Source organism: Diabrotica undecimpunctata, chromosome 7 (assembly GCF_040954645.1).
Source record: "Diabrotica undecimpunctata isolate CICGRU chromosome 7, icDiaUnde3, whole genome shotgun sequence".
In the NCBI taxonomy this organism is placed as follows: Eukaryota; Metazoa; Arthropoda; class Insecta; order Coleoptera; family Chrysomelidae; genus Diabrotica; species Diabrotica undecimpunctata.
Window position 1 is genome coordinate 38784140 of NC_092809.1, and position 27336 is coordinate 38811475.

The 27336-nt window shown below is 31.9% G+C and overlaps 3 protein-coding genes across 3 annotated transcripts in view; 1 reads left to right on the forward strand and 2 right to left on the reverse strand.

The window, feature by feature from the left end:
• Nmt (N-myristoyl transferase) overlaps nucleotides 1–7596 on the reverse strand; it is a 31047-nt gene extending 23451 nt beyond the window's left edge. Inside the window, exons 1-2 of the mRNA XM_072537110.1 lie at nucleotides 7438–7596; nucleotides 6980–7233 (exon numbers count right to left, since the gene is read on the reverse strand). Coding sequence (XP_072393211.1) covers nucleotides 6980–7233; nucleotides 7438–7520 — 337 coding nt within the window. The 5' untranslated portion in view covers nucleotides 7521–7596. The remainder of the gene's footprint in view (nucleotides 1–6979; nucleotides 7234–7437) is intronic.
• A 432-nt stretch (nucleotides 7597–8028) lies between these two features.
• On the forward strand, nucleotides 8029–15194 carry Phb2 (prohibitin 2). Its single transcript, XM_072537109.1, has 7 exons — nucleotides 8029–8269; nucleotides 8791–8911; nucleotides 9025–9250; nucleotides 9354–9587; nucleotides 9762–9839; nucleotides 14196–14292; nucleotides 15021–15194. Exons 1-7 carry the CDS (start codon nucleotides 8137–8139, stop codon nucleotides 15107–15109), a joined length of 978 nt encoding a protein of 325 aa, XP_072393210.1. The 5' UTR covers nucleotides 8029–8136; the 3' UTR covers nucleotides 15110–15194.
• Nucleotides 15195–23732: 8538 nt separating this feature from the next.
• The window catches only part of LOC140445217 (uncharacterized), a 39985-nt gene continuing 36381 nt past the window's right edge, over nucleotides 23733–27336 (reverse strand). The window contains exon 4 of the mRNA XM_072537111.1: nucleotides 23733–27016. Coding sequence (XP_072393212.1) covers nucleotides 26831–27016 — 186 coding nt within the window. The 3' untranslated portion in view covers nucleotides 23733–26830. The remainder of the gene's footprint in view (nucleotides 27017–27336) is intronic.

The window sequence follows — 27336 nt, forward strand, 5'->3', positions numbered from 1 at the left end:
TCTTAAAAAGATCATAAATCCCCTTTACAACAAAGAGATGATAAAAGCTATCGAGGCCTGATTTGCAGAGTGAGACCATTTTTTGGAAGGAATAGACACAGAAACTGACCTTCCTGATTGGTCTTTATCTTCAATGAAAAATTTTAATCTTTATATCTTCGAAATGTCCTTACCTTTCTTTTTCAAATTTTATTGTTTTATTATGACTAATTTCATCCCTCAACAGAACTCTCAAACAAGTTCATTGTCTAAATCAAATTTTAAATTGTAACTCCATTTGTGTGATAACTTAATTGTTTTGGGGCTAAGGGTGTGTGAGAGAGAGAGAGACAGACAGAGAGAGAGAAATATACTTTATTGATACTAAGTACAAAAATTAAGGCCAATGTCCGAAGTATTTCAGCTGATTCACAGAATTAGTATGGATATATTAAATTATTTTGGTTAAGACTAAATATAATACATACAATAATTAAAAAAAAAATAGTGGTAATTACAATATTGTCAGACTATTAAGTTCCAACCAAGAAACAAAACACACTAAAAGAAAGTTGTTTTTTGCCTTGGTCCGTAGAGGATTTCTTTAAATAGAATTCTCTCTGGATATAGTTTAAGTTTAAGTAGTTCCTCTGAACAGAAGACAAGTGACAACATTAATGTCAACCTCAAAAATAAATAAACAACTGAGGTTAATGAGCAAATAAAAAAACATAAAATAACTGAGGAAAACAGCGATAGTGACTCAGATGGGTTCCAAAAAGTTATACACAGGAGACATCGGTACATAACTAAAAAAAAATATAGGAACGGCAGTAAGCGATGACGACAGCACAAGTGGTTTTGCAGGGGAAAAGAAAAAAGTGTGGCTATACTTGTATAGAGTGAAGAGAACAACAAAACAAGAGGAGATATGTAAATTTCTAATAGAAAAGAGGAAAATGCAACAAGAGTTTATTATGGTAAAGGAATTGCCAAGTCAAGAAAATATGTTGAAGAGATTTGTTGTATCGGCTCCCTTTGAATATAAGGATGACATGTATAAACCAGAGTTTTGGCCTAATGGTGTTGGCATAAAAAGGTTCCAGATGCATCGTCATAAGGATTTTCTAGATAACCGAGGTGGAAATTTTTCATAGGAGAAAATAGAGAGCACAAGACACATCAACACAAGGAAATTGAAATACAAAACACAGTCACACGAGCAAAGAATATAAGTATCATCCACCAGAACCTCCAATCCATAGGAAATTGTATTGATGAAATAGAAGAACTTCTAACAAACAACAGTGACTGTAAAATATTGTGCACAAGGTTCTATTTCAGTTTTAGTGTCAAGTATTCTATTTGATGGATTATGAAGTGGATTATCAGTATGACACATTCTAGCAATTTGTTGAAGGTTGGCTGTTTCACCCACTTTTATATTATTTTTCTCAGGACCTTTACAATTATCGAAAATTGTAGGACCATTTCCACCATGGGTCTGAAAATAATTTTATAAGATGGTGGCATTTGAAACTAATATCAACAGTGGGGGTGATATATTGGTGGTGTTAACTTAAACTAGCACAATTAGCAGCATACGCAGATGACATAAACATAATGAGCAGAACAATGAATGCAGCGGAAGAAACCTACGTTAAGTTGAAACAGAGTGCAGAAGCAGTAGGGCTAGCAATAAATACAAATAAAACAAAACTACTCATACAAACCAGATCAAATAGACCGGTGCAACAACACTTTATTGACAATATAGAACATGTAAATAGATTCACATACCTAGGAATGGATCTGGTCGCAAGCAATGAAGAAGAACCGGAAATAAATAGAAGGCTTGTGCTGGCAAATAAAGCCTATTTCGCGATGGGCCACATATTCAAATCGCGAGACGTACACCGGAAAACAAAACTCCGGGTCTATAAAACAATAATCAGGCCCATAGTAAGTTATGGTTGCGAAACATGGGTGGTGACACAGAAATCTGCCAATGCATTAGATGTGTTTGAAAGAAAAATATTACGTAGGATCCTGGGCCCAATAAGTGAAAACAACAACTGGCGAATTAGGTACAATAGAGAAATATACGAGCAATATAGCGAACCAACTCTAGCACAACATACTAAACTGCAGAGATTACGATGGGCAGGGCACGTGGTCCGCATGCATGAGAATAGAATCCACAGAAAATTATTAAATGCAAGAATGCAGGGAAAAAGACCTGTTGGAAGACCTAAAAAGAGATGGGAAGATGAAGTCGATGAGGATGCCAGGAACTGCCTGGGAACGCGTTCATGGAAAAGAACAGCGGTAAATAGAGATGGTTGGAGAAGCCTGTTGAAGGAGGCCAAGGCCCGATTTGGGCTGTAGCGCCATTGGATGGATGGTTAACTTAAACGAGATCCCACAGTCCTAAATAAAGTACATAGTGTCAGTCAGAGCCCACAAATCAACTGGCTCTATATCCAGCTAAAAATGTTAACATGGCCTCAGAGGCACTAGTTCAGAACACACTTTATGATTTTAGGTCATAACTAAAGTTCTGGGTAATCCTGACGGAAAAGCGCATTTACTCTAGCAAATAAGGATGTTTTCATTTATTTTCATCTTAGTTATTGCCAACTATGTCAGATGGATAGGTCATGTAATCAGACGAGAGGAAGATGCCATAGTCAGAAAAGTTTTTGACCAAAGAGGGCCGATCGGACAACGAAGAAGAGGAAGACCAAGACTTAGGTACCAAGACAACCTAGAAAATGATTTGAAGTCTATTGAAATTAGACGGATGGAGAAGAGTTGCCAGAGACAGGGGCGAATGGAGGATTGTTCTGAAGAAGGCTGAAGAGCTGTAACGCCACTGATGATGATGATTGCCAACTATGTAATTGACATCATACTCGCCATTTTTTCTGTAGCTCTTTTTAGTAGATGATAATACATAATAAAGTGTGTGATAATAAAGAACACACAAATGTTTTAAAACAATCTAAAATGCCTCAAACATGTTACTAACATGTGTAATGTTCATACTAACATGAAACACGAAATATGTACTAACAGAACGTGAAATGTATTAATATATATTGAAAAATGTAGTTTAAGTATGCAATAACTACCAAGAGCTCGTGAAAACCTTCCAAAAATGTTAAAACGACGAGAAAATGTAGCAAAACATCACATATTTTCAAGTTTTGTCAATAACTCAAATCATGCTAAAGTTTTTCTATTGTTACTACACCCACAATCCATGTTAGCAACAACTAGACCCAAAATGTGGGTCTCAAAAAATTCTTTATTTTGATTCATTATTTAAAATCCTATGTTGAATGTAACCTAACATAGAAAATATCTTTCCTATCTTACATATTTTTGATTTAAAAGCATTGAAAAACTGGAAAAAACTAAAATTGCCACAAATGCTTGCGATAATACCAATAATCATATGTGTGGTCGGCAGACAAAAGCAGCCAAGTCCAAATTTGAGTTTTTTCAGGAAGTGATGAAAACTATTTTAAAATTAAATGCATGAGTAAATGTAGCTTTTATTAATTAAAATTATGTATATAGGATACATGTATTACAATACAAATTAAAAACAACATAAATGTTAAAAATTTTGGATTTTGATTGACTTGTCCAGTTAGGTACATCTTTCTTTATTGACTTATAAGGTACAAATGAAGTGCAAATTTAAAAATAAAAAAAACATAAATATTATATTATTATAATTACGAAATAAACATTAAAAAATACAATTTTAAATGAACAAAAGCATAATGTTTGAATTAATTTATTTCTTCATCATCTCTTACAAGATCGGGGTGAGTATTTTGAGTTGTAGCATTTGTATGCAAGCCTTGATAAAAACTGTGAAATACGGTAGGAATTAGAGGTAGTAGCGAGATAATGTCTGCTTTTTTCTCTCTAGAAATAGGGACTGGTTGATTAGTTATAATTGGAACTTCCAATGGTAGTTGATCCCCTCTTTTGTTGAGATCAATAGTCTTAAATGGGTCTTCTATATTAAGGCTGCCTTTCAATTGAATGATTCCCAAGTCTTTCATATATCGAAGCCATCTTTTGTCCAGTCATCAGAATTGACAACCATCAGTGTCGTTATTTCTTAGTACCATGCAACCTTTAAGTAAAGATGAAAAATCAAAGAAGTCTGTTTGTGACATTTCCATAACAGTGAATTTAGAGCTGCTTGAACATACAAGTTGCATCCAGTCATGAGGGTAAAATATTTGAATGTCAGTTTTCTTCTCTTTTTCTTAATTATACTGTGATCAGTATCTCCTTCCAAGTAAGAGTGACCTGGTACCATAAACTTATGATCTGTTAGCTTAATATTAGATGAGGATCTATGCAAGTCCCACATAAACATGGCACATACATGAGAGTTACAGTTTTGTCCTCCACATGTATCTGAATAAAAATACATGTTCTGTCTCAGGTGGTACAATGTTTGCAGTTGTTTGTATAGACAAGATGCTATCTGATTTGCCCCTCTACCTGCAACGGATTCATACCACATATAACAAACAGCTTTCCCTGTACTGTTATCATGAACTGTCTCTTATGACAGATAGGCTCCTTATTTCCGTTTATAAAAAGAGAATAGACCAAAGTTTTTGACCTGCATTTAACCTTGTTCAGATCCATTGTTCTTGGCTGGGCCCTGATTCTATTTCATTTCGATGTCGAAATTTAAAAGCGACTACGCCATGACAGTCGCAATCGCTAGCGATTCTCATTCATTTCGATTGTAGTTAAAACTGGGGATATTTACTTTATCATTTTGACACTGCTGAAAATTTAGGTTGGCCCTGTTGTTTATTGGCTGCACTACGCTTGTTGAATGTTTGTTTTGTTTACGTTACGTGAACGTCTTTTTTTTTCTTGTTTGAGTTGTTAAATCATAAATATTGGCCATTCTCAATTATATTTTGAATTGAAAGAAAAGATGGCAAGAAAAAAAAAGGCGATGTGGGAGATCCTTAAGTTATAACCACTAAGATTTGACTAAGTGGTTATATTCTAATATATTTTTAAATTTACTGCAGCTTAGTAATACTAACCCTAAACATTTTGGGTATCCTAGAGGCATAAACACCTTCTTCCAAATATGGTTCTAATACCCTTATTAAATAATTTGCAGCTTGTTTATTAATCCGGAATTGCTGCCTAAATTGAGCATCACTTAATGAAAAAGAATTTTGAGTATCCCGTAACATTCTTCTTATCCTCCGTTATGAACGTCGGATATCCAACCTCTCTAATTCCTCCAAAACTAGCAAATGTCCGTAAAACACAGCCATATTGATACTTTTTGCCTCAGTTTTCCTTGCAAGGATCAAAACACAACACCGCCTACCTAAACTGAACCTAAGTTCACTTCTCCGTTCTCCCAGTCCAGCCAGTCATGTCAGATTAATTTCAACTCGAAATGAAATTTCAACCACTTTCTTGAAGTTGAAATTAATTTCGATAAGTCGAAAACTAGTGACGTCGTTTGGTTAGTTCAGCTGAAATCCACAAGGTTCGCAAAGTCTCATTTCGACGTCGCCATATTAATTTCGACATGTTTTGAGTCGAAATCTCAATTAGAATCAGGACCCTGATGTGATGCAGTTTCTTTCACTTTAATAAGAGATGCCATGTATGTTACTGTCTTTGAGTACGAACCTAAACCCCAATATTCATCAAAACACTTTTTTAACTCATTTGCATTAAAGCGATCTTTACATTTCATTTAACATGAACTTGTTCTCAAGAACAATGTTCTCAAAAATTGACTTGTCTGCCGACCACACATATATGCTTCAAAGATTAGCACCTCACAATAAGAAAAATTGTAGAATGAAAGATACAATGATTTAGAAAAAATAAGAATATAATTGAAATAATAAAAACACAGATGACAGATGTGTCAGCACATACTGATTAGAGACTGAAGAAAAACAATAAAGAAAATACAAATAAATTTACTGTATACAGTTTTAGATCACTTAGGATATTTTATTATTCTCTGTTCAGCAGTACAGTGCCAAAGTTTAGCTAAATCAACTAAAATATTTTTATAATGCAACATAAAAAAAGTTGCCTATAACAGTTGAAAATTTGGTGAATTGCTTGTACATATTATTTTGTGACTTAATTTCCCCTTATCTACCTCTGAAATGATTGATTTCTCAAGTTGTGATATTAGCTTAACTTAAGTATTTGAAAAAATCATTAAAAATTACTGATAAATTAATGATAATTTATTCGAGATCCTGTTAATTATCATTTATAATCCCTTCAAAAGATAAGAATATAGGTGCACTGCCCAAGTGTTTAAACAGGAAGTGCATTGAAAACTATATGAGTATTTCAAATCAGTCAGCTATCTTTAAAATACTGGACAATCTTTTTATAATGAGCACGCAATAAGCAATAGAAGACCTATGGTCAATTATCAAAAATTTTACTAAACATTCAGGCTTGGCTAGCAATTATGAGCAAGCTGTTCAATGGTTTGAAAGTATGTTGTGGATCATAAGTAGTGTGTCATGCTTAGCAAATGAATTTAATAATATAGTACTAATAAATAATAGTAGTAAATCAATTTAGTAATATTAAAATGACTTCAAGTATAGGTCAGGCAGACCAGTGCTTATATTATGTCTAATTTATTTTATTAATTTCATTTATTTTATTAATGACATTCAAACATGTTTACTTAAACCTTTTGCAAATTTTTAATTAAACAGGTGAATATTATTCATTTTTAGATATTAATACAGAAACTCAACTTCCTGTAATCATGTCTTCACTCATATCTGCAGTATTACTCATAGTAGCAATAATATTTACATTAATCAACAAAATTATTCCCAAAATATATATTGAAATGATATGGTAATCTACTGAGTACGCAAACTAATGAATATTTAAAATGTGCCAATTACATCTCATCAAAATGAAAGTATGCTCTTACCCATTTTAGGTACAGGCTGGGTATTCCAAAACTGGAATGTCTTCTTTAGCGCTTCTTCTGAACTTTTTGCGGGTTTTTGTGATAGAGTAAATACTTCCATCGCTGCTTTTAGCTCCTTAATTGATATTGTATTAATAGGGTTTGATAGGTTAGATAATAAGTTGTTTTCGGCTTGGACAACCTCGTTGCTTTGGTCAGTGTTTTCTTCCTGGTTTTCATTCTTTTTCTTTTTATTTTTGTTACGTTTCTTTGCACTGAAAAGAAAGCAAAATTATGACTATTTTGAGAAATTAGATAGCCAAGATAAATAATTGAATTTCAACAAATATAATTATAACAAATAACCACACTCAGTATTGATTTGTCATGTTTCTATTCTTCATTACATGTAATAAAATTCACTTATAGGTTAAAAATATTTTTTTCTTAAAAGCAAATATACTGGAGAGATGATATACCTTTTATTTAATATTATTCCGTCCGTACTTCCATCGACTTCGCTAACTTTTTCCAACGAGTTTTTTTCACTTTCTTCCGACATTTTGGGCTAAATTGACAGCAAAAGTAGACATTAACCCATTAAACATTAAAATCATGTATCATCTGTGCTGCCAACCTGTTGAGATTTTATATAAAACGAAAGTTCCTAAATTGGAGGCACTTTATGAGGCAAATTTCCATGTCCACTCTCAAGTGGGCATGCTGAAAAAATTTCAAGGATAAAAAATTTGTTTAAAATATTTAAAAGACTCTTGAAAGAATTTAACATGTTTCGGGCACTTCTAATGGTATTATTGAGTTCTTTTACTGTTGAATAATGTTATACACAATAGTAACACAGTTTAACTATAGTAATACATATATTTCTTTGAAGTCTTTATATATATTTTAAATCCTTTTAGCATATCCAATATCAGCTCATGATGGATTCAACTAAGAAAGACAGATTGTAACAAAATAATTTTTTGCGCCCTGAAGAAAAAAATTCTGAATGGTAATTTAAAAAGTAGATGATGATTATAAAAACAGAAGAATCACAAAGGTCAAAGGTCTTACGTCACATGTCATATATGAATAGACATTTTCGGCAGTAGCATTTATACCGCATGCTTTTCATTAAAATTACTTTTGCTTGATTTAAATATAATTAGATAACTATGGCCCAAAACAAATTTAATGATCTAGCAGGTAAATTTGGAAAGGGAGGTCCTCCTGGTCTTGGTATTGGATTAAAATTGTTAGCTGTTGGTGGTGCCGCTGCCTATGGAATTTCTCAATCAATGTACACAGGCAAGTACATGAATTGATATTAATAAAATTTAATATACACCTTTAAAAAGTATAGATTCGATACTTTAATCAAAGAATATAGATGCATATATTATATTTTTTGCTTTAATGGCTGTCAGTTGGGTGTATACTGGTGAATTCAAAAGCGGTACAATGGGGATTCATTCCCATATCCACTAATGCAGAGAATCCAGGACAATACAAAATAATAAAAGAGGATCCATTAGAGATTGTATTAAAACTTAGAACTGTTAAAAACAGGAAATATCTAGACAGAAAATTGTCTAAACACAAGGACTGTTGTAATTTTTTTTCTAAAACTTGGAATTAAAAATAGATATCCTGGTGTAATGAGAGTTGAATTTTGTATATATGTATATATACATATTTTTGTGGCTAATGTAAAGTAGATTCAAACACAATACAATAGAGATAGTAAATTTTTAATGTTTTAATACATCACCTTCCAATTACCACATTTGATCAATAATCATTCATTTATTAGTTTTTATTCTTTTTAGTTGAGGGAGGTCACAGAGCAATAATGTTCAACAGAATAGGTGGTGTCCAAAAAGAAATATATACTGAAGGTTTGCATTTCAGAATTCCATGGTTCCAGTATCCTATCATTTATGATATTAGGTATTTTTTTTTAATTTAAATTTGAGTTATTTAATTAAGTGAATTTGATCTAAGCAAAGCTTTTTATGTACAAATATCATATTATGTAATTGTTAACACATGATTCATTCCAGATCAAGACCAAGAAAAATCTCTTCCCCCACAGGATCCAAAGATCTACAAATGGTAAACATTTCCCTCCGTGTTTTGTCTCGACCCTTAGCTTCTTCTTTGCCAGTGATTTACAGGCAATTGGGTTTAGATTATGATGAAAAAGTCCTTCCATCGATTTGTAATGAAGTCTTAAAGTCTGTAGTGGCCAAATTCAATGCTGCTCAGTTGATTACCCAAAGACAACAGGTAAAGTAAAATGATTTTAATCAAATAGATAATGTTAGTGTTCATTTTACACAAAAATCACCAGAAAATCCACAAATTACCATTAAAAATAAACCTTCTTTAGGTTTCCTTATTGGTTAGAAGAGAATTAGTAGAAAGAGCTCAAGACTTCAACATCATTCTAGATGATGTATCCATCACAGATTTATCATTTGGAAAAGACTATACAGCAGCTGTAGAATCCAAGCAGGTAGCTCAGCAAGAGGCACAGAGGGCTGCTTTTGTAGTGGAAAAAGCCAAACAGGAGAGACAGCAGAAGATAGTGCAAGCTGAGGGAGAAGCTGAAGCTGCTAAGATGATATCCTTTTTATTATTGAGATTTTTGATTTATGCATGACACTTTTTAAAGTAGTGTAGTAATTACATTATTAGTAAAAATTTAATAAACAAAAAATGCTTTATTGATAGGTTTAAAGTACATTTTACATAATTATGAGAAACTTTTTGTATATTTTCCTTAACTGGGACTTACTTAGGGGAAGCCATTGGAAGAAATCCAGGATTTTTAAAACTAAGGAAAATCAGGGCAGCACAAAATATTTCTAGAACTGTAAGTTGTTTTTTTATTTTTATTTTTTTTTCTATATGATGCAATTTTTACATGTTAGGCAGGCTAACATAACATTTTTTAAGGGGTTACATGTATTGATAGATCATGTAGTTGTCACATATTATTTTTTTTATTCCATATAAAAGTATAGTAGTTCAAGAGTATTCATACCCAATTTGAAGTAAATTCGGGAAATATTACCGGAGTTATAGAAATTTGAATATTCATTCTCATTTTAAAAACTTTAAAACACTCTTGAAACTTTGTTTTCCCTGCGGTAGGCACGATTTCTCCAGAATGAATTGTATCGATTTTGCTGAAACTTTCATCTTTATAGTATTGTGTCGTGATGGAATGACGGGATTGAAAATGAAAATGAAGTTAAAAGTTTTTAAATGAGTTTGAATGAATTTTGGTCTCATAATTTTTAGCATTTTTCCTATTACCATAATTTTTAAAACATTTTTTTTATATATAAAACAAGATTGAGTCGACTGATTGATTATACTTTCGTTCAATCACGAAACAATAATACAGAGATTAACTGTGCAAAGTTTCAGCAAAATCGGTGGATTCGTTCTCAAGAAATGGTGTCTACCTAACAGAAAACGTTTCGAGAAAAATGTGTTCATAAAAAAAAGTTTTTAAACTGAGAATGCACGTACCAACCGAGCGATATTCAAATCCCTATAACTCCGGTAATATTGCTGGAATTTACTTCAAATTTATACTTTCCTACGGAATAAAAAACATAAATTGATTTTTTGAAAATACAAGAGCTATGTAACCCCTTAAGTTTAATTTGTAAGGAAATATAAGTAGGTATTTCTCCTTATTTTTACTCATTTTAATTTAATATACAAAGTCCGTAGCTCTTAAAAGGTTTGCTGCAATACAGATTGTTTATTGATTGTAATACACCCCTGCTTATATATTTTTTCTAATTTTACATTCTCCTTGTTCCATTTCTGTATCTCTTCTTTTTTAGAGAAAATAGATCAAAAAAAGGATTTTTTTCCAGTTTATTAATTAATTAATTAATTTATTTTTTTTTATTTATTGAATAATATACAAGTTTAATTCAAATACACATTAATAAACCAAGAGCCCTAGCTATGTTGGTTTTATGAGTACTACATTAACAATGGTTTTACAAAGTTTAAATAATATATTTTAAGTTTGCATTCTTCCTATACAAAAAGTACCCCTTTGCCTAGTAAGATAGTCATGAACATCTTTGGTGACTGTTATGGAAATATTTATAAGTATTTGAGAAAGTTTTGAATAAAATCCTTTATAAAAAGGTATATAAAAAACCCAGTTGGGCTATGTTAAATTGGCAAAACGTTTTCGGAATAAGTATTCCATCATCAGTACCCTAAAAGTATTTAACCACTTAATTAAAAAGAATTGAAATAATTTAAGTTTTGACTAAGGTTAGTGTAAAATGTGGTTAATACTTACAAGTTAATACATGGATGTAGCCACTAAATATGGGGTTAAAAACCCTTTAAAAATTGCTAATTGAAATTTAGTTTACATTATGTCTGTTTTACAATTTAGATGGTAAAGTTACCGTTGGATTGGTAACATGGTGACATATGACTCTGCAATAAGTTGCAAGTCCTGAGACGGTATGTCTACAAGGACTTTATTGAAGTCCTCGTAGACATACCGTCTCAGGACTTGCAACTTATTGCAGAGTCATATGTCACCATGTTACCAATCCAACGGTAACTTTACCACCTAAATTGTAAAACAGACATAATGTAAACTAAATTTCAATTAGCAATTTTTAAAGGGTTTTTAACCCCATATTTAGTGGCTACATCCATGTATTAACTTGTAAGTATTAACCACATTTTACACTAACCTTAGTCAAAACTTAAATTATTTCAATTCTTTTTAATTAAGTGGTTAAATACTTCTAGGGTACTGATGATGGAATACTTATTCCGAAAACGTTTTGCCAATTTAACATAGCCCAACTGGGTTTTTTATATACCTTTTTATAAAGGATTTTATTCAAAATTTTTAATATATGGTATACAGCCAAACACAGGAACTTAGTTTCCTTGTGGATATTTGAGAAAGCTTATGTTTATGAATTAATATACAAACTTGCATAGTATACATTGATTAAATATTGAGTATTCTTAGACAGTATAGATCTTCTGTTGGATGAGCGCATAACAGTTGAAAAACATATTTAATAGCCCTGATCTGTAATACCGTAAGAGGATGAAGCTGTTTGTGATTGGTATTACCCTATATAATGGTTAAATAAGACATATTATGTGAGTTTATTAGAGAATAATACAGCATTTTACAATGAGAGAAACTCATCAATTTAGCAATTCTTCCTAGCAAGCCCACTGCTGGGGGTATTTTTATTACATATCTGTAATATGTGTTGTTCTCAAGTAAGTTGTTTATCTGTATACAATCCAAGACACTTGATAATCTCCTTTTTATTAAATTTGAATTTTCCAAAGTTTAACTGCATCTACATTTGAAATTATCATATAACTGAACTTCATATTAAGTGGGAGTTTGTGATACTTACGCCACTCATCTATTTTTATTAAGTCCTTTTCTACATCAGTTTCTAATTTTCACTGATCTTTATTGGTGTACAGAAGACCAGTGTCATCAGCATACAGATACAACATGGACTGCAGTGGTAATTTGATAATGAATTCCTATAAATCAGGAAGAGTTGGTCCCAATATAGACCCTTGAGGAACTCTACATGCAATATGGTCTGCTGAGCTAGCACATTGTTAAATAGCACTTTTTGTATTTTGCTTCCCAAATAGTCCCCAAACCAAACTCAAGCCATTACAGTTATCTCATATTATTGTTCAAGCACTAATGTCATGGTCAATTGTATCAAAAGCCTTTTGCAAATCCAATGATACGAACACACAACTTAATCCTTTGTCTAATTTGTTGTATATGTCTGTAATTAAGTCAGTAGCAGCAGAGACTGTGCTTGAATCATGTCCAAAATCATATTGTCTGTTAAACCAGTAGCTGGATCAATCAAAGGGTTGTACAATTTGGTTATTTACACATGACTCCAAGATCTTTGATGTGGCTGTTAAAGGATATATTGTCTGATAACTTCAATTAGGTTACTTTGAGTCTCCACCGTTGTGTAATGGTACCACTATCGATATTTTCATGGAATTAGGGATTATTCCAGTGATAAGAGAGAGGTTAACTATTAGTTATATAGGTAGCAGCTCCCCTGCAATCTTTTTAATAATATCTACACTTAAGCCATTGCAGCCCAGAGATTTTCCTTATTTTTAGCTTTCTTATGACCTATCTAATATGGTTTTCCAAAACTTGTTGCCATTCAAATATGTATTTTCATGGCTCTACATATGCTGGAGGTTTTGATGGATGTGCTATATTATTTGCTAGAGATTTTCCTACATGTGCAAAGTATTGATTTAATTGATTAGATATGTCCTCAGTTCTATTGAATGTAGAATTATTATATTGTAACTCATGAATTGTTATTAATGTTAACCATATTTTTTACTGGTGATTTTTTTGCATCTGAAATAATTTTGAAAAATTAAAGAGATCTTACTTACCCTTTCACATCTAACGAAGCAAGGGAATATAAATTCAAGAAAGTGGAACATTTTACTTATCTGTGTGTTATTATAAAATAGAAAGGACATGATGATCATGCAGGTCTAAGATTACAAATATGTATTGAGAAAAACAAAGATAAGACTTTACAAGATGGTAATAATTATAGTAACATATTATGTTAGTGAAGAGTAGACAATGAAAATATCAGATGTGGAGAAATTGGAAAGGTGGGAAAGAAAAATGCTCTGTGCTGTATATGGAGACAAAAACACTGTGGAAGGTTGGGTACAATGAACAAATAAGGAACTAGAAGAACTTTATAACGAACATATCATAAGCCACTTCATAAAGCAGAGTTTTGGATAAAAGCAATGAGCGAATGCCAAAGATGGTCCTAAAATGTGACCCAATCACCAAAAGAAGGAAGGAATGACCAATGCATAAATGGTGTGATAGCATACCAGATCTCAGAAAAATAGGACTGGACGAACTGAACAAACTGAGGGACTGGAGCTTTCGTCACTGGAGAGAAAAAACAACAAACTGAGATGAATTGAGCAGAATAGTACATCAATTCAGCAGACAAGGTGACAGGATGATTAGACTAGAAGTCACTTCAATAGGCAATATTTTAGCCATAGGCTGTGTCACAGTTGAACATTATAAATAATAATTTTTCTCATGATTTGTAATACAAATGTGAATTGTTGATTTTGTAAGTATTAATTTTAATTTGTTTTTCAGATTGCTAATTCCCAAAACAAGGTATACCTCAGCGGAAACAATTTGATGTTGAACATCTCAGATAAGGAGTTCGATGATTTGTCAGAGAAGTTGCAAAGTAAGAAGTGAATAAAACTGTTATAAAATATCAAATCAATTGCAGAGGAAACTACATACTGATACTACCATAAGTGTAGACTCCGAATTTTTGTTAATAAACTTTTATACTTAGTATATTTTACTTTACATTGTTGAAAAATCGGCATTTTGGGCCCCAATACAATTGTTACTATGTGTAAATATTCATCTGTTTAATAAACGCTCAGAATTGCTAAATGATTCTATTATTTCTGCAAATTTTGAATAGTATAAATAGTACAAAATGATCGTTTAATATTGGAAATACAAAAAATGGCTTTTGTGTGTGGAATTTACTAACACTATGATAAAATGAAAGTATGCAAGGAGCGAAAATATAAGGTTTTATCACAATATGACAAGTACAAGATGATCAGATTAAAATACAATTTAACCACTACCAAATCATATTCACTAATAAAACTTCGTTTTCTTGGTAGAACTTGCTAACATTGCACGAAATCAAAAATATATGGTAAATACATTTCTTAAAAACCCAAATTGCAATTGAAATTCTTTAAAATAAGGATGTAACATCGCCAGGGGTCGTGTCACATATTTTACAAGCCTTTAAATTAATTTCTTGAGTAACAGACTAAAATATTGGGATATCTTTTAATAGACTTTGTTTCTAACGTTTGGCTTTTTGTTATTTACAAATTAAGACAGACAGTGCCAGTGTAACACGTCCTCTTTTTATTGTTTCAGGCCAAATTGAGTCTGACGGTAAGCCAAGCGCAGATGGAAACACAATATTAAGTTTATCGCAATTTGAAGCCAGTAGAATTAAACAGTAGGTTTTAAGAGGAATAATATAGAACGTACTAGTTTTGGAGCATTTATTTTATTACAAATACTTTTAAATATACACTTGTTATAGTCGTTTTTGAATTTTCTTTTCAAAGACATGTTCCTTTCACACACATTGGCATTTCTCTTATATACAGTTTTAGACACTGACGTTTTTTAAGCCTGTAAGATCTACTTTTTGCATCGATATAACACGAAAAAATTCTTTAGTTTTGTATGGTTCTTTTTTCTGCTTATACAGGAATTACTGTAGTTAAAACTACAGCACATACAACAAACTATATAGTGATTGGTTCGTACTTATTTAGCATTATCTACACGATACGTCATTGTGTATGATTTGCTGTAAGTCATATGCATGTTACAATATGACCCGACCACTGGCAGACAAAAAATGCGTAACGAGTGAAGTGTGATCACTTTTAACCGTGCACCTTATTCTATCTTATGCTATCCTTTCAAAAATTCATTATTAAAAAAATACTGCAATTGCAGCTTGAATTTGGATTAAAGCGAATGTTTTATATGAATAGTTTTACGAGGAAACTAAGTGTAAAAAAGTGTAAACTAAGTGGAAACTTCGATAAAAAAAAATGAAATTACGAGCCTTAAAATTTATAATTTTAAATTTATTGGTTAGACAGCTGCTTTCAATTTCAGGGTTGCGCCAAATATAGGCAACTTTTATTTCTCTGTTGTGTTGCATCCATCCAGCAAAAAGACAGAAGAGGGAATGTAAAGGTAGTGGGGGCAAAAATATTGTTAGACAGGAAGTGCCATCTTGAGAGGCCACATTAAACAAGGAAAGAGAGCCTCTTTCCTTGTTTAAGAAATCAAATTTAGTTGGGTCATGTTATTACTGATGTTATTGTTTGTTCCAACTGTCACATGAAAGATTATTTGTATTTGTATTGAAGTTTTTTAACAATTGTTTCACATTTTAGACTATTATCGTTATTATTTAATTAAAACTTTATTGTGTTTTAGTGTTAAAAAAAGTATTTTAAGTGTATTATGTATTAATATTATGTAATATTAATATTATGTAATATTAATATTATGTAATATAAAAAATAAATAGATAAATTAAAACCCCTACACCACTGTATGATTATTGTGAAGGGTCATGAAATTTAAATTTGGCGCATTCGCATTTCCGGATATGTCCGCCATCAGAGGCCACTTTTGACGTGACAACGTCTTAAATTAGGTTGTGGCTCGGAGTCATTCATGAAAAAGTGTAACGCCCGCTCACGTCTGTTACAGTGAGTCACCGAACGAGAGAGAGGCCCGCCGGACCGGCGAATGCCTTGCGTGTCTCCCACTCAAACATGATCGGTCCGCTGCACGCGCAGCACTAGAGAATTAGGCGCGTTGAATCGGTGCGTGCTTCCGTGCTTGTGTCTCTGTCTTTCTCGAGCGTTCTTGGCGTTCAAGACACATTACAGCAGAAACACTTCCTTTAATTTCATATTTCTCCTATCATCGTCCTATCCTCAACAAAATCACTCAAATAGAAATTAGTTAAGTTTAAGTTTACATGTACAATGTTTTAGTAAACAAAATATATTTCTATAGTTAAAATTTGTGCAATTCTAATTTTCATTCAATTCCTTGTTCCTATTGTGCAATTTAATAATATTCATATCAATAAATATTCTACCGAGAAAAAGACGTTGTCACGTAAAATCTTCGCCCGTAAAACCGACTTTACAGGCAACCGATTTTTTTTTCTCCTTTTCATAACGCTTAGATTCCCTCTTTCGTCTTTGTGCTCGATGATTTCGAAGAAGAGTTGTGTACCTATGATCAATACTGCACTTGATTTGCTCGATGGTTGCATCACAGTTTAACCACATAAATCTTTATTTTTATATCGGGTTTTATAGCCTATCAATTATCAAATTCAATAAACTATAAGTACTTCTTAATCGACACTTATGCTATAATATGGACTTAAAATCCACTGAGCCACTGAGATACTTTGAAAATATACAGAGACTAAATGTACAAATTCACTTACCTATAAGAAAAAGAACTACCCGAAAATAGAAAAGAATTACTTGAGGACCTTGAGCTTGTTATGTTTGTCTCGAGTTTTATTGATTGTCAGAGCGAAAACTGCCTTAATAGGAAAGTACTGAAGACGAAGCTTGAATGGGAGCCTTCTTCGTCAAAACTATGGATTTAATCATATGAGTTCCCTCAACCACATCAATTAATCGTGTCTCGTTACACAGTTCTTTTATGGTGTTTAAGGTTGTCAGCAACATTATAATCGTTCCAACCTTGAACATCGGTTGATGTGATGGCACTCCAGATGGATTTAAACTGTTAAAAAAATAAATAAATCTATTAACCCTGAGTCCATCTGTTGGAGATCTAAAAAAACTTAATTCCCCATTAAATAGGAGAACATATGAAGAAAAGAGACGGGATACAAAGAGTCTATACAAAAGGAAACAGAGAAATTCTAAATAGTATAATACACCATATAATAACAGAAGAGAGATAATAGTACAAGATCTTACTGCAGGATCACTACGTTCATCAAACTCACATTTTACATACATTTAAAATTAGGAGAATACATTGATAATATGTAGCCAGTCAAAAATTGGCCCCAAATATTTTTAATTCAACCTACACCTCCTGCAGCAATACCATAGCTTATCTGTACCTCTTTCACTGCAGATTATACAATCTCTTTCTTATTTTCAGATTTTCTGAATCGTTATCAGTGTCAGCATATTCCATATCTACTGACGAGTTAGAAGAGTCGTCAAATTTTCGTATTTTTCCCTTAGTCGTTTTTCCTTTACCTTTATCCAGAGTGAATTTCCTATTTTTTGCTGGAAGTTAGTCTTTGCTTCCATTTAGTTTTCAATTTTCTTCTGCTCTTTTATTATTTATTCCTCTTTCTTTCTCTTGCTAATTTTGCAGCTTTCTTTTCTTCTAAAATTTTTACTACGAGAGATGGTAATTTCTTTCTTAAATTTGACTAGCAGAATATGAATATTTTTGATGAAGTTCTTTGTATACCTTAAAGAAAGTTTCCACATTAACTTTATTAAAAGCCATTAATCTAGCAGCGGAAGTTGCTTCTGGTTTACGGAGTGATAGACTAAATTTCTTTATAAAGGATTGTGCAAAGTCTTTACTAACCATTTTCTTCGTAGTGTTAAATTATATATAGTAAAACGCTAAGCCCTTTTCTTATCCACCACTTTACTCAAAAACCATATTAGATAATTAAAATATTTTTTCAGAATATTATTAGTATTACGTATGAGATTGTCAAGATATACTTTTGGTACAAAAATTCACTTCCGGTTTTGAGATGACCGGAAGTTAAAATTTACTTTACTCTACAATAAACAGTAAAGTCGAAAGCAATTTTTCTAAACTGATCCTTGGTTAATCCAAATGCCCGTTTATCTATATCTATCACATATTTTTCAAGTTGATTTAGTTATTCTTCACTAAATGTTGGTTTAAAGTGACCAGCATTTTCAGGAAAATTCTGAAATATAAAAGATGGCTTTTAAAAAATAAAAATAACTCTTTTAATAATAATATCTTCTCAGAGTAGGTTCTGGGATATATGATTTTGAGGCTGCATTAATACTGAACTGTTAAGCAGTTATTTCAGCCTTTGCTCTTTTCATGTTTTCTTTTGACCAAGATTGTCTGTCGGTCTTTTTTGTATATTTTGCCTATATTTAAATCTGAAATTGAAAATAAGTAAGTCTTCACACCCAGCACAAGCTTCATGTGCCCATCGTAAACAACCCGAACACTTTATCCATCCTTCATTTTACCTTGACTTGGAATATAAGTCCCCGCAGAAAATTCAATAAGTATCACTCACGTCACTGTTTGAGTGATTAAATAAAGCACGTTTCGCTGATTTTGATTTCGTTTTCTGCTTTCCCAGCAAATGAGATGCTAAATGATACCAATTGTGTGGCAAATTCCTCGACAGAATGTAGTAGAATCTGGTTACCCATACTAAAAGAGGAAGTTATTAAAAGGAAAATACAAGTATTAGTAAGTCAGTAACATACAGAGGATACATCATTTATGTTTTTTAAATAACAAACATATAAAATCAGAATTTGGTGTTTAGTGAAAGTAAACTAAATGCACGACCAAATACTTACCATGCCGGGATAGTATTATGAGGTTTTTTTCCATCATAATTTACTATGGAATCACTAACAGGAAATTTTTACTGTCAACATGGCATGTGTTTGTCTTTTTAAAGACGAATTACATGCTATAATTTTTTCTGACAGATATTCTCAAGTTAAAGTTGATTTCATATAATCGAATGAACTACAAGTAAAGTCGCACCAGGAACGCAACTCAACAATATTGGCAATATCATTTTAAAGTCGTCTACTTTAAAATGTATAATGTATGTCTGAATTGTCAATATAAATGAGTCAGATAAAATTAAACTATTAGAAGAATTTTTCACCAAGTAAAAAAACAAAATTTGTTTAATTTAGTAATGTTTGTATTTTAAGAACGATTTCTGAAGTGGAAATTGAAACGTCAATAAACTTACTTTAACCTTTAATTGTGGCTTATTCCCATTTAAATAGTAATGAAAGACTACATTATTAGCGAGGGCTGAAAGTCCCTTAAACAAAAAGTTTCTTTTGAATGAGATATTTGAAATTAAACATCACACTTAATTTTATCTTTTTTTTTTTCACCCCTGTAACTTACTAAAATAAACATTATAGAAGTTTTCAGGGACTTTCGGCCCTCGGCAATAATGTAATCTTTCAGTCTGCGTTTAAATTTTTAAAAAATACTTACTAGTTTTCTCAGGATTCGAAAAAAATGAATGCATTTAAAAAGCATTGGCCCGAAATTTTGCGCCTACACTCTTAATCATTTCCTTTTCTTCTTTTTGTGCTTTTGCGGCTACTAGTTCCATCTTGAAAGAGCTTAAGGTCAAAACTGCAGCTGTTTTTCTTTTTTTCGCTTATTTTCTCGTTTGATATTATTTGCTTTAAGGATTAGAACAACATCCTGTGGGCTTACATCAAAACTATAGTGCCCCTTGCCCTTGGATTTGCTGAGTCTTTAGAGATTAGAACGAATGTAGAGTTTAATTCTCCAGATCCTACAGTGACATTTTGTCTGTGGTCATTGAAAAACATAGGAACTGAAGCGTTGGATGCAGAGGTTGCTGGTCGGAAATGTATCTCTCCAGAAGGCGGTATCTCTTTACTTGCAAGTGGTGCCTCTTGACGTCGAGGAATATTTTGTTGTGAATCTGCCAAATCTTTTTCTGTCACTACAGCAGAAGTTTCCTCTTGGTATTCAACACCCAGTTCTTGATTTTCAGCCTCTTGAAGAAAGATAGAATCTTGCACGGAAATTTCTCTGGTCATGGCTGCAGCAAAATCCGCGTCAGTAAACTTCTGTCTGTTTATAGGAGCTATGCCACATTTTCCAAACCCCTTTACTGCAATAGTTGGAGTAGCTGCAAATGAAAATGTCTCTTCAAGAAATTTAGATACCTGATACTGTGCCACTAATCTACCAGGATTATTACGCAAGAATCTTTCGATCGCTTGGACATAATAAGTATTGAAATACCCCATGAAAGAAACATCTAGAGGCTGCGCAGCTTATGACTACAGAGGGGGAGGGGGGATGCAAACTACAGTTTTGTGATTTTCTCTAGCCCTTTCAATGAAATCTAGATTTTTTGTATGGGTGGAATGTCCATCAAAAGTGGGTCGTCTTCGGATGGCTTCGCAAACTTAAAGAAATGGTCAAATGATTGTGTGAAAATCTCAGTTTGTATCCACCCTGAAGGATGACAAACAAAAACTGTTCCAGGTGGAGCGCCGTCTTGAAGTTCCACTTTCATCCACAGTCTAGGGAAGATGATAAAAGGAGGAATAAAAACTCCCCCGGCTGACATAGAAATTACAAAGGTGCTGAGAACACCTCTCTCAGCAGATATAAGAGATCCGACTTGTCGTCGCCTTTTTAGAGCAAAAACCTTTGAAGACTTTGACTGGGCAGTCATAAGTCCAGTATCATCAACATTGTGAACCCTATGAAGAGGATACAAGTGATGTTTTTGAACATCCTCCAATATGTCAAAAAACTTGGTTACATTCATTTTGTTCAATGCTTGCACCCTTGCTGCCGAAGTCGCCTCAGGTTTTCTTAACACAAGCTTAGGATGGCGCTTTCTGAACCCAGTTACGAAATCTTTTCCTGCTAATTTCGTTTCTTTATTGAAACCATGGTGGATGTTATTCCAATTATTTTAACGATGCAACATATGGCAACGTTGTTCCATTACTGTAATGAACAACTTCGAAACTTAAACTGTTACCGGTAAGTATACCTCGATGCCATATCTTGCACTAAGAAGTCATAACTAGTTACTTTCTGTGAAACCCTGGTTTGAAAATTAATAAATAATCTGTAAAATTAATTGAAGAAATATATGAATCTACGATTTGATTGTGTGTATTACAAACAAATTACAAATAAATATTGCTACAAAACATAAATTAAATATATAAGGCCGGTAGAATGTAAAGAATTTGAACCATAAAGGAAAAGCGGGTCATACTTGAGACTTTATGAATATCATTTAGACATTTATTTTACAATCTTTGCGATTTTTCTCTTGCGGATATTGTAATTATCTTTTATATTTTTTTTTAGAATTCGTATTTTAAAATATATTTTACATCTAAAAAAAGTAATTTTACATCTTCGCTAACATTTACATATTTTGCAGCTTCTATTAAGTTTTTTAAATAATTTTTTGTTATTTTTAATGTGTCGCCATTATAACTACGAAAAATATGTTCCAGTTCACTACATTTAGTTACAAATTCCAGTGTTGGTTTGAGTAAACCACCCTCAGAAACGTGGTTTACCCAAGTAAACGATTTATTGTTAGCGTCCGGAATATATCCAAGTATTTCTTTTTTTTGTAACTTAAACGCAATGAAACCGGCTAAATTTTCCAATCCATCCCATTCCAGGTCTTTTATATTCGAATTAATAAAATCTTGATGACTGTCAATTAAATCTTCAGGGTTAATTTCTGTATCACCACTAGGAAGGTTTAGCGAGGAAAAGATCTCTTCAGTGACAATTTCATAATTAATTATACTATAAGTAGCAATATTCCATTGTTTGTCAGGCAATCTCAATAGTTTTTCTTTTAAAGAATAGTCAGCTTCTGTAAAATGTTTTGATCATATTCTCGCGGTTTCTACATTAAATTTGTCTCGCTGAAAACACTTGAAGACCCATACTTTACGCATTTGTTTGTCTCTAGGAAACACAAAAAAACGACACTTCGCAAAAGTTTTACTTTGTTTACGAGTATTATAATTGTTTAAACAACCCACCACTGCACAATACATTATGGCAACCAAATAATTAGTCTTCTTTATAAAGTAGCTACAGGTAGTCGAGAGGAAGTTGCGTACGATAAATAAATTAGGTGATATTAACACAGTAAACTGAATGTTTTCACCACAAAATTTATATAACAATATAATATACAGTCTTTACTACATCAATGAATAAATAAAAATATCATTCACTACGTTTTGAAGCACACAGGATAGCAACAGATAGAGCATTTAACTTGGTATCATTAAAATTGTCTCGGGCTTACGTCACAGGTGTGCGAGAGAGATGCAAGAACGTGCGCGTTGACTTATCTTCCGTACTATGCAGTAACAACCAGTGACCATTATGCCCATCCTTTCCCCACACGTCATGAGCAGCGTATTTTATTTAAAAAATAAATGAACGAAATAAAATTTTTGTCAAAAATTAATTACTATTAATTGAATTAATATTTGCGGCCACTTTTTGACTGGCTAATCAATGTGTTCTACTAATTTTATATGTATGTAAAATGTGAGTTTGATTAACTATATTATAAACGTAGTGATCGCAGTGAGATCTTAGGCTATACGGAAATTTTACAGACACCAAACGACAAACGCAAGGATTCATTTAAGGAACAACAATTTACAAGGTCAAAAACGGGGTAGTCATCAGTGCAAAATCAGAAATTTTGAAAAATTTGAGAGACTTAAGGAGTTTCTAAGCTCAGAAAAAGAACAAAGAGACAAAATAATGCACTACACACCAGAACAACTAGTTGAACACCCATTAAAAGAAATAGAAATGCCATAAAGCAACTAAAAAACAACAAAGTGCCTGGCAAAGACGGAATAGCTACAGAATAGGTGGAATAGAAGTCTTTCTAGAGGATCGGACATTATCATATCAAAATGCAGAAATTGCTAAATTTGTAAAGTTACAAAGATCAAATTGGCTTGGTCAAATAAAAAGAATGCCACCTAATCAAGCTGTAAAAGTAATCTAGGGATGGAAACTCCAAGAGGAAGGCCCCCAGTGTAGAGGAGGATCTTAAAGCCATGAACATTAAGCAGCGGAGAAAGAAAGTCGCTGATAGGGAAGAATACTGCTGAAGTAGACCAAAAATCATAAAGGTTTATAGCTCCAAAAGAATAAGCACTTTGACACTTAATCCACTTCACTGTTGAGTTGGCTAAATAATAAAACAAATCATCAATATTAATAATTTTATTTAGATAAATAATATAATCAGAAATAATTTAAACAAAATGTTTGATTTTTTCTTTATAATGAACATTTTCAGTCTTTAAATTTAGTAACAAATTTTCAGTGCTATTAGTTATTGGTAATATTGAACACATTAGTAGGTAATTGAAATTTACGAAAAGAAGTTTTTCGATATTTAACATAAATAAATTGTTAATAATGATACGGTATCCCTTTTCTACGCCAGAGGAAAAAAAATTACAGTATGGTTCAAAACGTTCCAGCAGGTGTGATGACAGTCATAACGACAAGGTAAAATTTAGTGTCAAGTGTTATTCTATAGTGCAGTAATGACAGTGCATCGAGATTCAAATTAATATTTTTAATATATACATACATATATATATATATATATATATATATATATATATATATATATATATATATATATATATATATATATATATATATATATATATATATATATATATATATATATAATGTTTCCCACATTATGTTTTTCATGAACTACTATACATGAAAATAAGATATGTATAAGAGTAATAAATATTTGGCTTACTCAGCTGGAAATATTTATAACAGAATCATTATCACAAACATATAACACAGAAATTCCTATGATAATAATCATCCGGTAACACCAGTGGTACACACAAGATTTTATTTTTTACTTCACATAATATAAGAACTAAAATTGAGACGTTTTTACTTTTTATTTTACTGCACCTACAAAATATATATTTGCATATTTTTAGTAGTCTATGACAAATAAAATGTTTGAAGTAGTTTATGTCAGTTGTTGATATTTTGACGTATGTTGATTGTATTATGTAGTTGTCAGTTGGATTGATATTCAGCTATGGATTTACCAGAAAATATTCGAGAAAGTGCAATAAAGGCAACAGAAAATTTATTGCCGCCTCAATGCAGGCCATTATATGAAAAACAGTACAAAATATTGATTCAATGCAAATTGAAAAATAAAATAGCTGACATACATGAGACCATAATAATTGTCATACTTGACATTTTAGTAGTTCTATGACATGACACTTGGACGTTGACAGATGTCATGGGACGTTTCTCACTTCATTACTTACGGAGTTACGTTATGTAGGTTATCACACACATGTTATTAATTAGTGAAATAAAATACATTCAACACCATTTCATTACATTACACGTACATATACAACAATAATATTTATTATTTATTTTTCCGAAGTGGAAATTAAAACGTCAATAAACGAATTTATCCTTTAATTGTGGCTTATTCCCATTTAAATAGTAATTAACAATAATATTGGAGTACTTTTAGGAATTGGTATGTTAATTTTTGTTCTTTTAGTTCGAAAAGTATTTTCCAAATTCATTTGGACTAAATATTCCATTTAGAAATCCACATTAATTGTTAACGAAAATGCTAATATTTCCCATTTTTTAAGATTAAAAAATATTAGTTATATAATATATACTCCCTTGAAAATTGTTTAAAATAAAAAAACTTCGTTCTATAATATTTGCTTTTTTTTCTTATATAACAGGGTGTTATAGGCCATAACGCCCGCTTATTATGCCCTAGGATATAATAAGTGTGTTTATGGTAACCGTATCCAAGGTAAAATAAACAAATAATATGCAAAAATGAAATATAAAATAAAATAAATACCGATCATAACAATTTTTTTTTAAGTTATACTTAAAGGGTGTGGCACTAAAAATTATACGTAAACAAGTAGTACGTTAGGCGGTACTGTAAACTAGCGCGAAGCTTCATACTGTTTTCTGTACTTTTAAAATTTAAATATTTTTTTTAATTGAATAAAATAATTTTATTACTAATTTATTATTTTTTTATAGATTTTAATAAAATTGAAGAAGTTGACATGTTGTATAACGGACTCTCCTCGTCGCGTAAATGGACTCTTCCAACTGTTTACTGTGAGTGCGAACCACGAACTGCTATTTCGTTTCGTGGCATTACTTCCGTGACGCTCGCCTCAGCATGTTACTATAAAGAAAAAGTAATACAACGCCAGTATAGAAGCTTCGCTTCAAAAGTAATAAAGAGTAATAACATTAAGTCGAAATACGTATCAATAGATACATAGACGCTTTGAACGTGAAATCAAATCTTTTCTGTCTTTTTCATTTTATTCGGATCTACTCTGTATGAGTACGAGAAACAAATTCGTTAAGGATTTCTGCTTAGATGAATAGACATGTCGTGGAATGCAAATTTTAGATTCCCCATGTCTCTATTAACATCTTTATCATCGTCTGGCCATGCCTTGCAATTTTTAGAAGGCTCCAGATTAAAGCAGAAATCTGAATTTGTTTCGAAACTATCTTACCGATTTTTCTATCAGATGTCGCTATTGCGTCCATAACGAAGCCATGTTATTGTTGCTTCCTAATAAGACAGAGAAGATTATTTTTCACGTTGAGAACGGCTATGAATAACTATTCTGATGAGACTTATTAAGTCGAAATACGTATCAATAGATACATAGACGCTTTGAACGTGAAATCAAATCTTTTCTGTCTTTTTCATTTCAAGTAATAACACTCTTTATTGACAACTGTATTGAATACAACCGATTTCTCTTATAAAAAACAAAGGTCATCATTTTACCAACAAATATGAGGTTCAAATACTTTACATGAAGTTGTTAGTGCAGAATGTACTTGCTGACTTCTACATGGATGAACAGAAGAAGATGAAAATCAACTTTTTCAAGCTATAACTCAAACTGTTCTAAAAATATTGGAAAAATAAAAATAAATATTAACTCTTAAATTTTTTTAATTCGAATTTGAAAAATCGATTTTTTAGTTCACGTTCCACTGACTGTATCTCGACTTATTTCAGATTGGACAATGAAGCACAGATAAAGATCCCCGGTACAAACTGTTCAAGTCTAATCGTTCCGTTTGCGAAACCAATGGCGTAGAAAAAGTCGATCGCAACAATATAATACGATTAATTATTTAGACAATTAAATAAAAATTTACAAATTTATAACCATTCGAATGAATTTCGCATGTTAGGTACTTTCTTTTGCGCAGAGTTTCTAGTAGCTTTAGTATTTCGTAGTAAGTCTCTTCCTCAGACGTGTCTTAACTCTGTTCCTCGAGTCTCTTGCTTTCCTCGCTTCTCTGTATTTGTTATCCATTTTCATGATGTAGTATTCTTTGTCGACGTTCATAAATCGGGACATTCTTTTACCGTCAAATGCTTCGTCTGAACCTGGAGGGTGCATTCTCATCTGAAATTTATGATAATATTTGATATTTTTTATATGATTTTGTTAAGGATGTTTCACTTTTACACTGGTGTTCTTTTGGTCAGATTAAGAATAATATTAAATATGTTATAATTTGTGTAAAAAGAATAATAAAGAGTATTTAATGTTTTTTGGATGATCAGTTATTGATCTAACCTATTATATGCTACGTGTACTACTCCCATTTTGCTCTTCCTGCTCCCACTAGAATGTCACAATTATTAAAAACTTTCAATACTATACCTCTAATACCATAGTTCTTAAAGATATTAACAGTTGTCTGTAGATAGTGTGTCGAAGGC

Coding starts and splice junctions, on each gene's coding strand:
- Phb2 (XM_072537109.1), top strand. CDS start 8,137: ATGGCCCAAAACAAATTTAATGATCTAGCAGGTAAATTTGGAAAGGGA. Junction 9,251..9,353: donor TGATTACCCAAAGACAACAG/GTAAAGTAAAAT, acceptor AACCTTCTTTAG/GTTTCCTTATTGGTTAGAAG. Junction 9,588..9,761: donor AAGCTGAAGCTGCTAAGATG/ATATCCTTTTTA, acceptor ACTGGGACTTAC/TTAGGGGAAGCCATTGGAAG.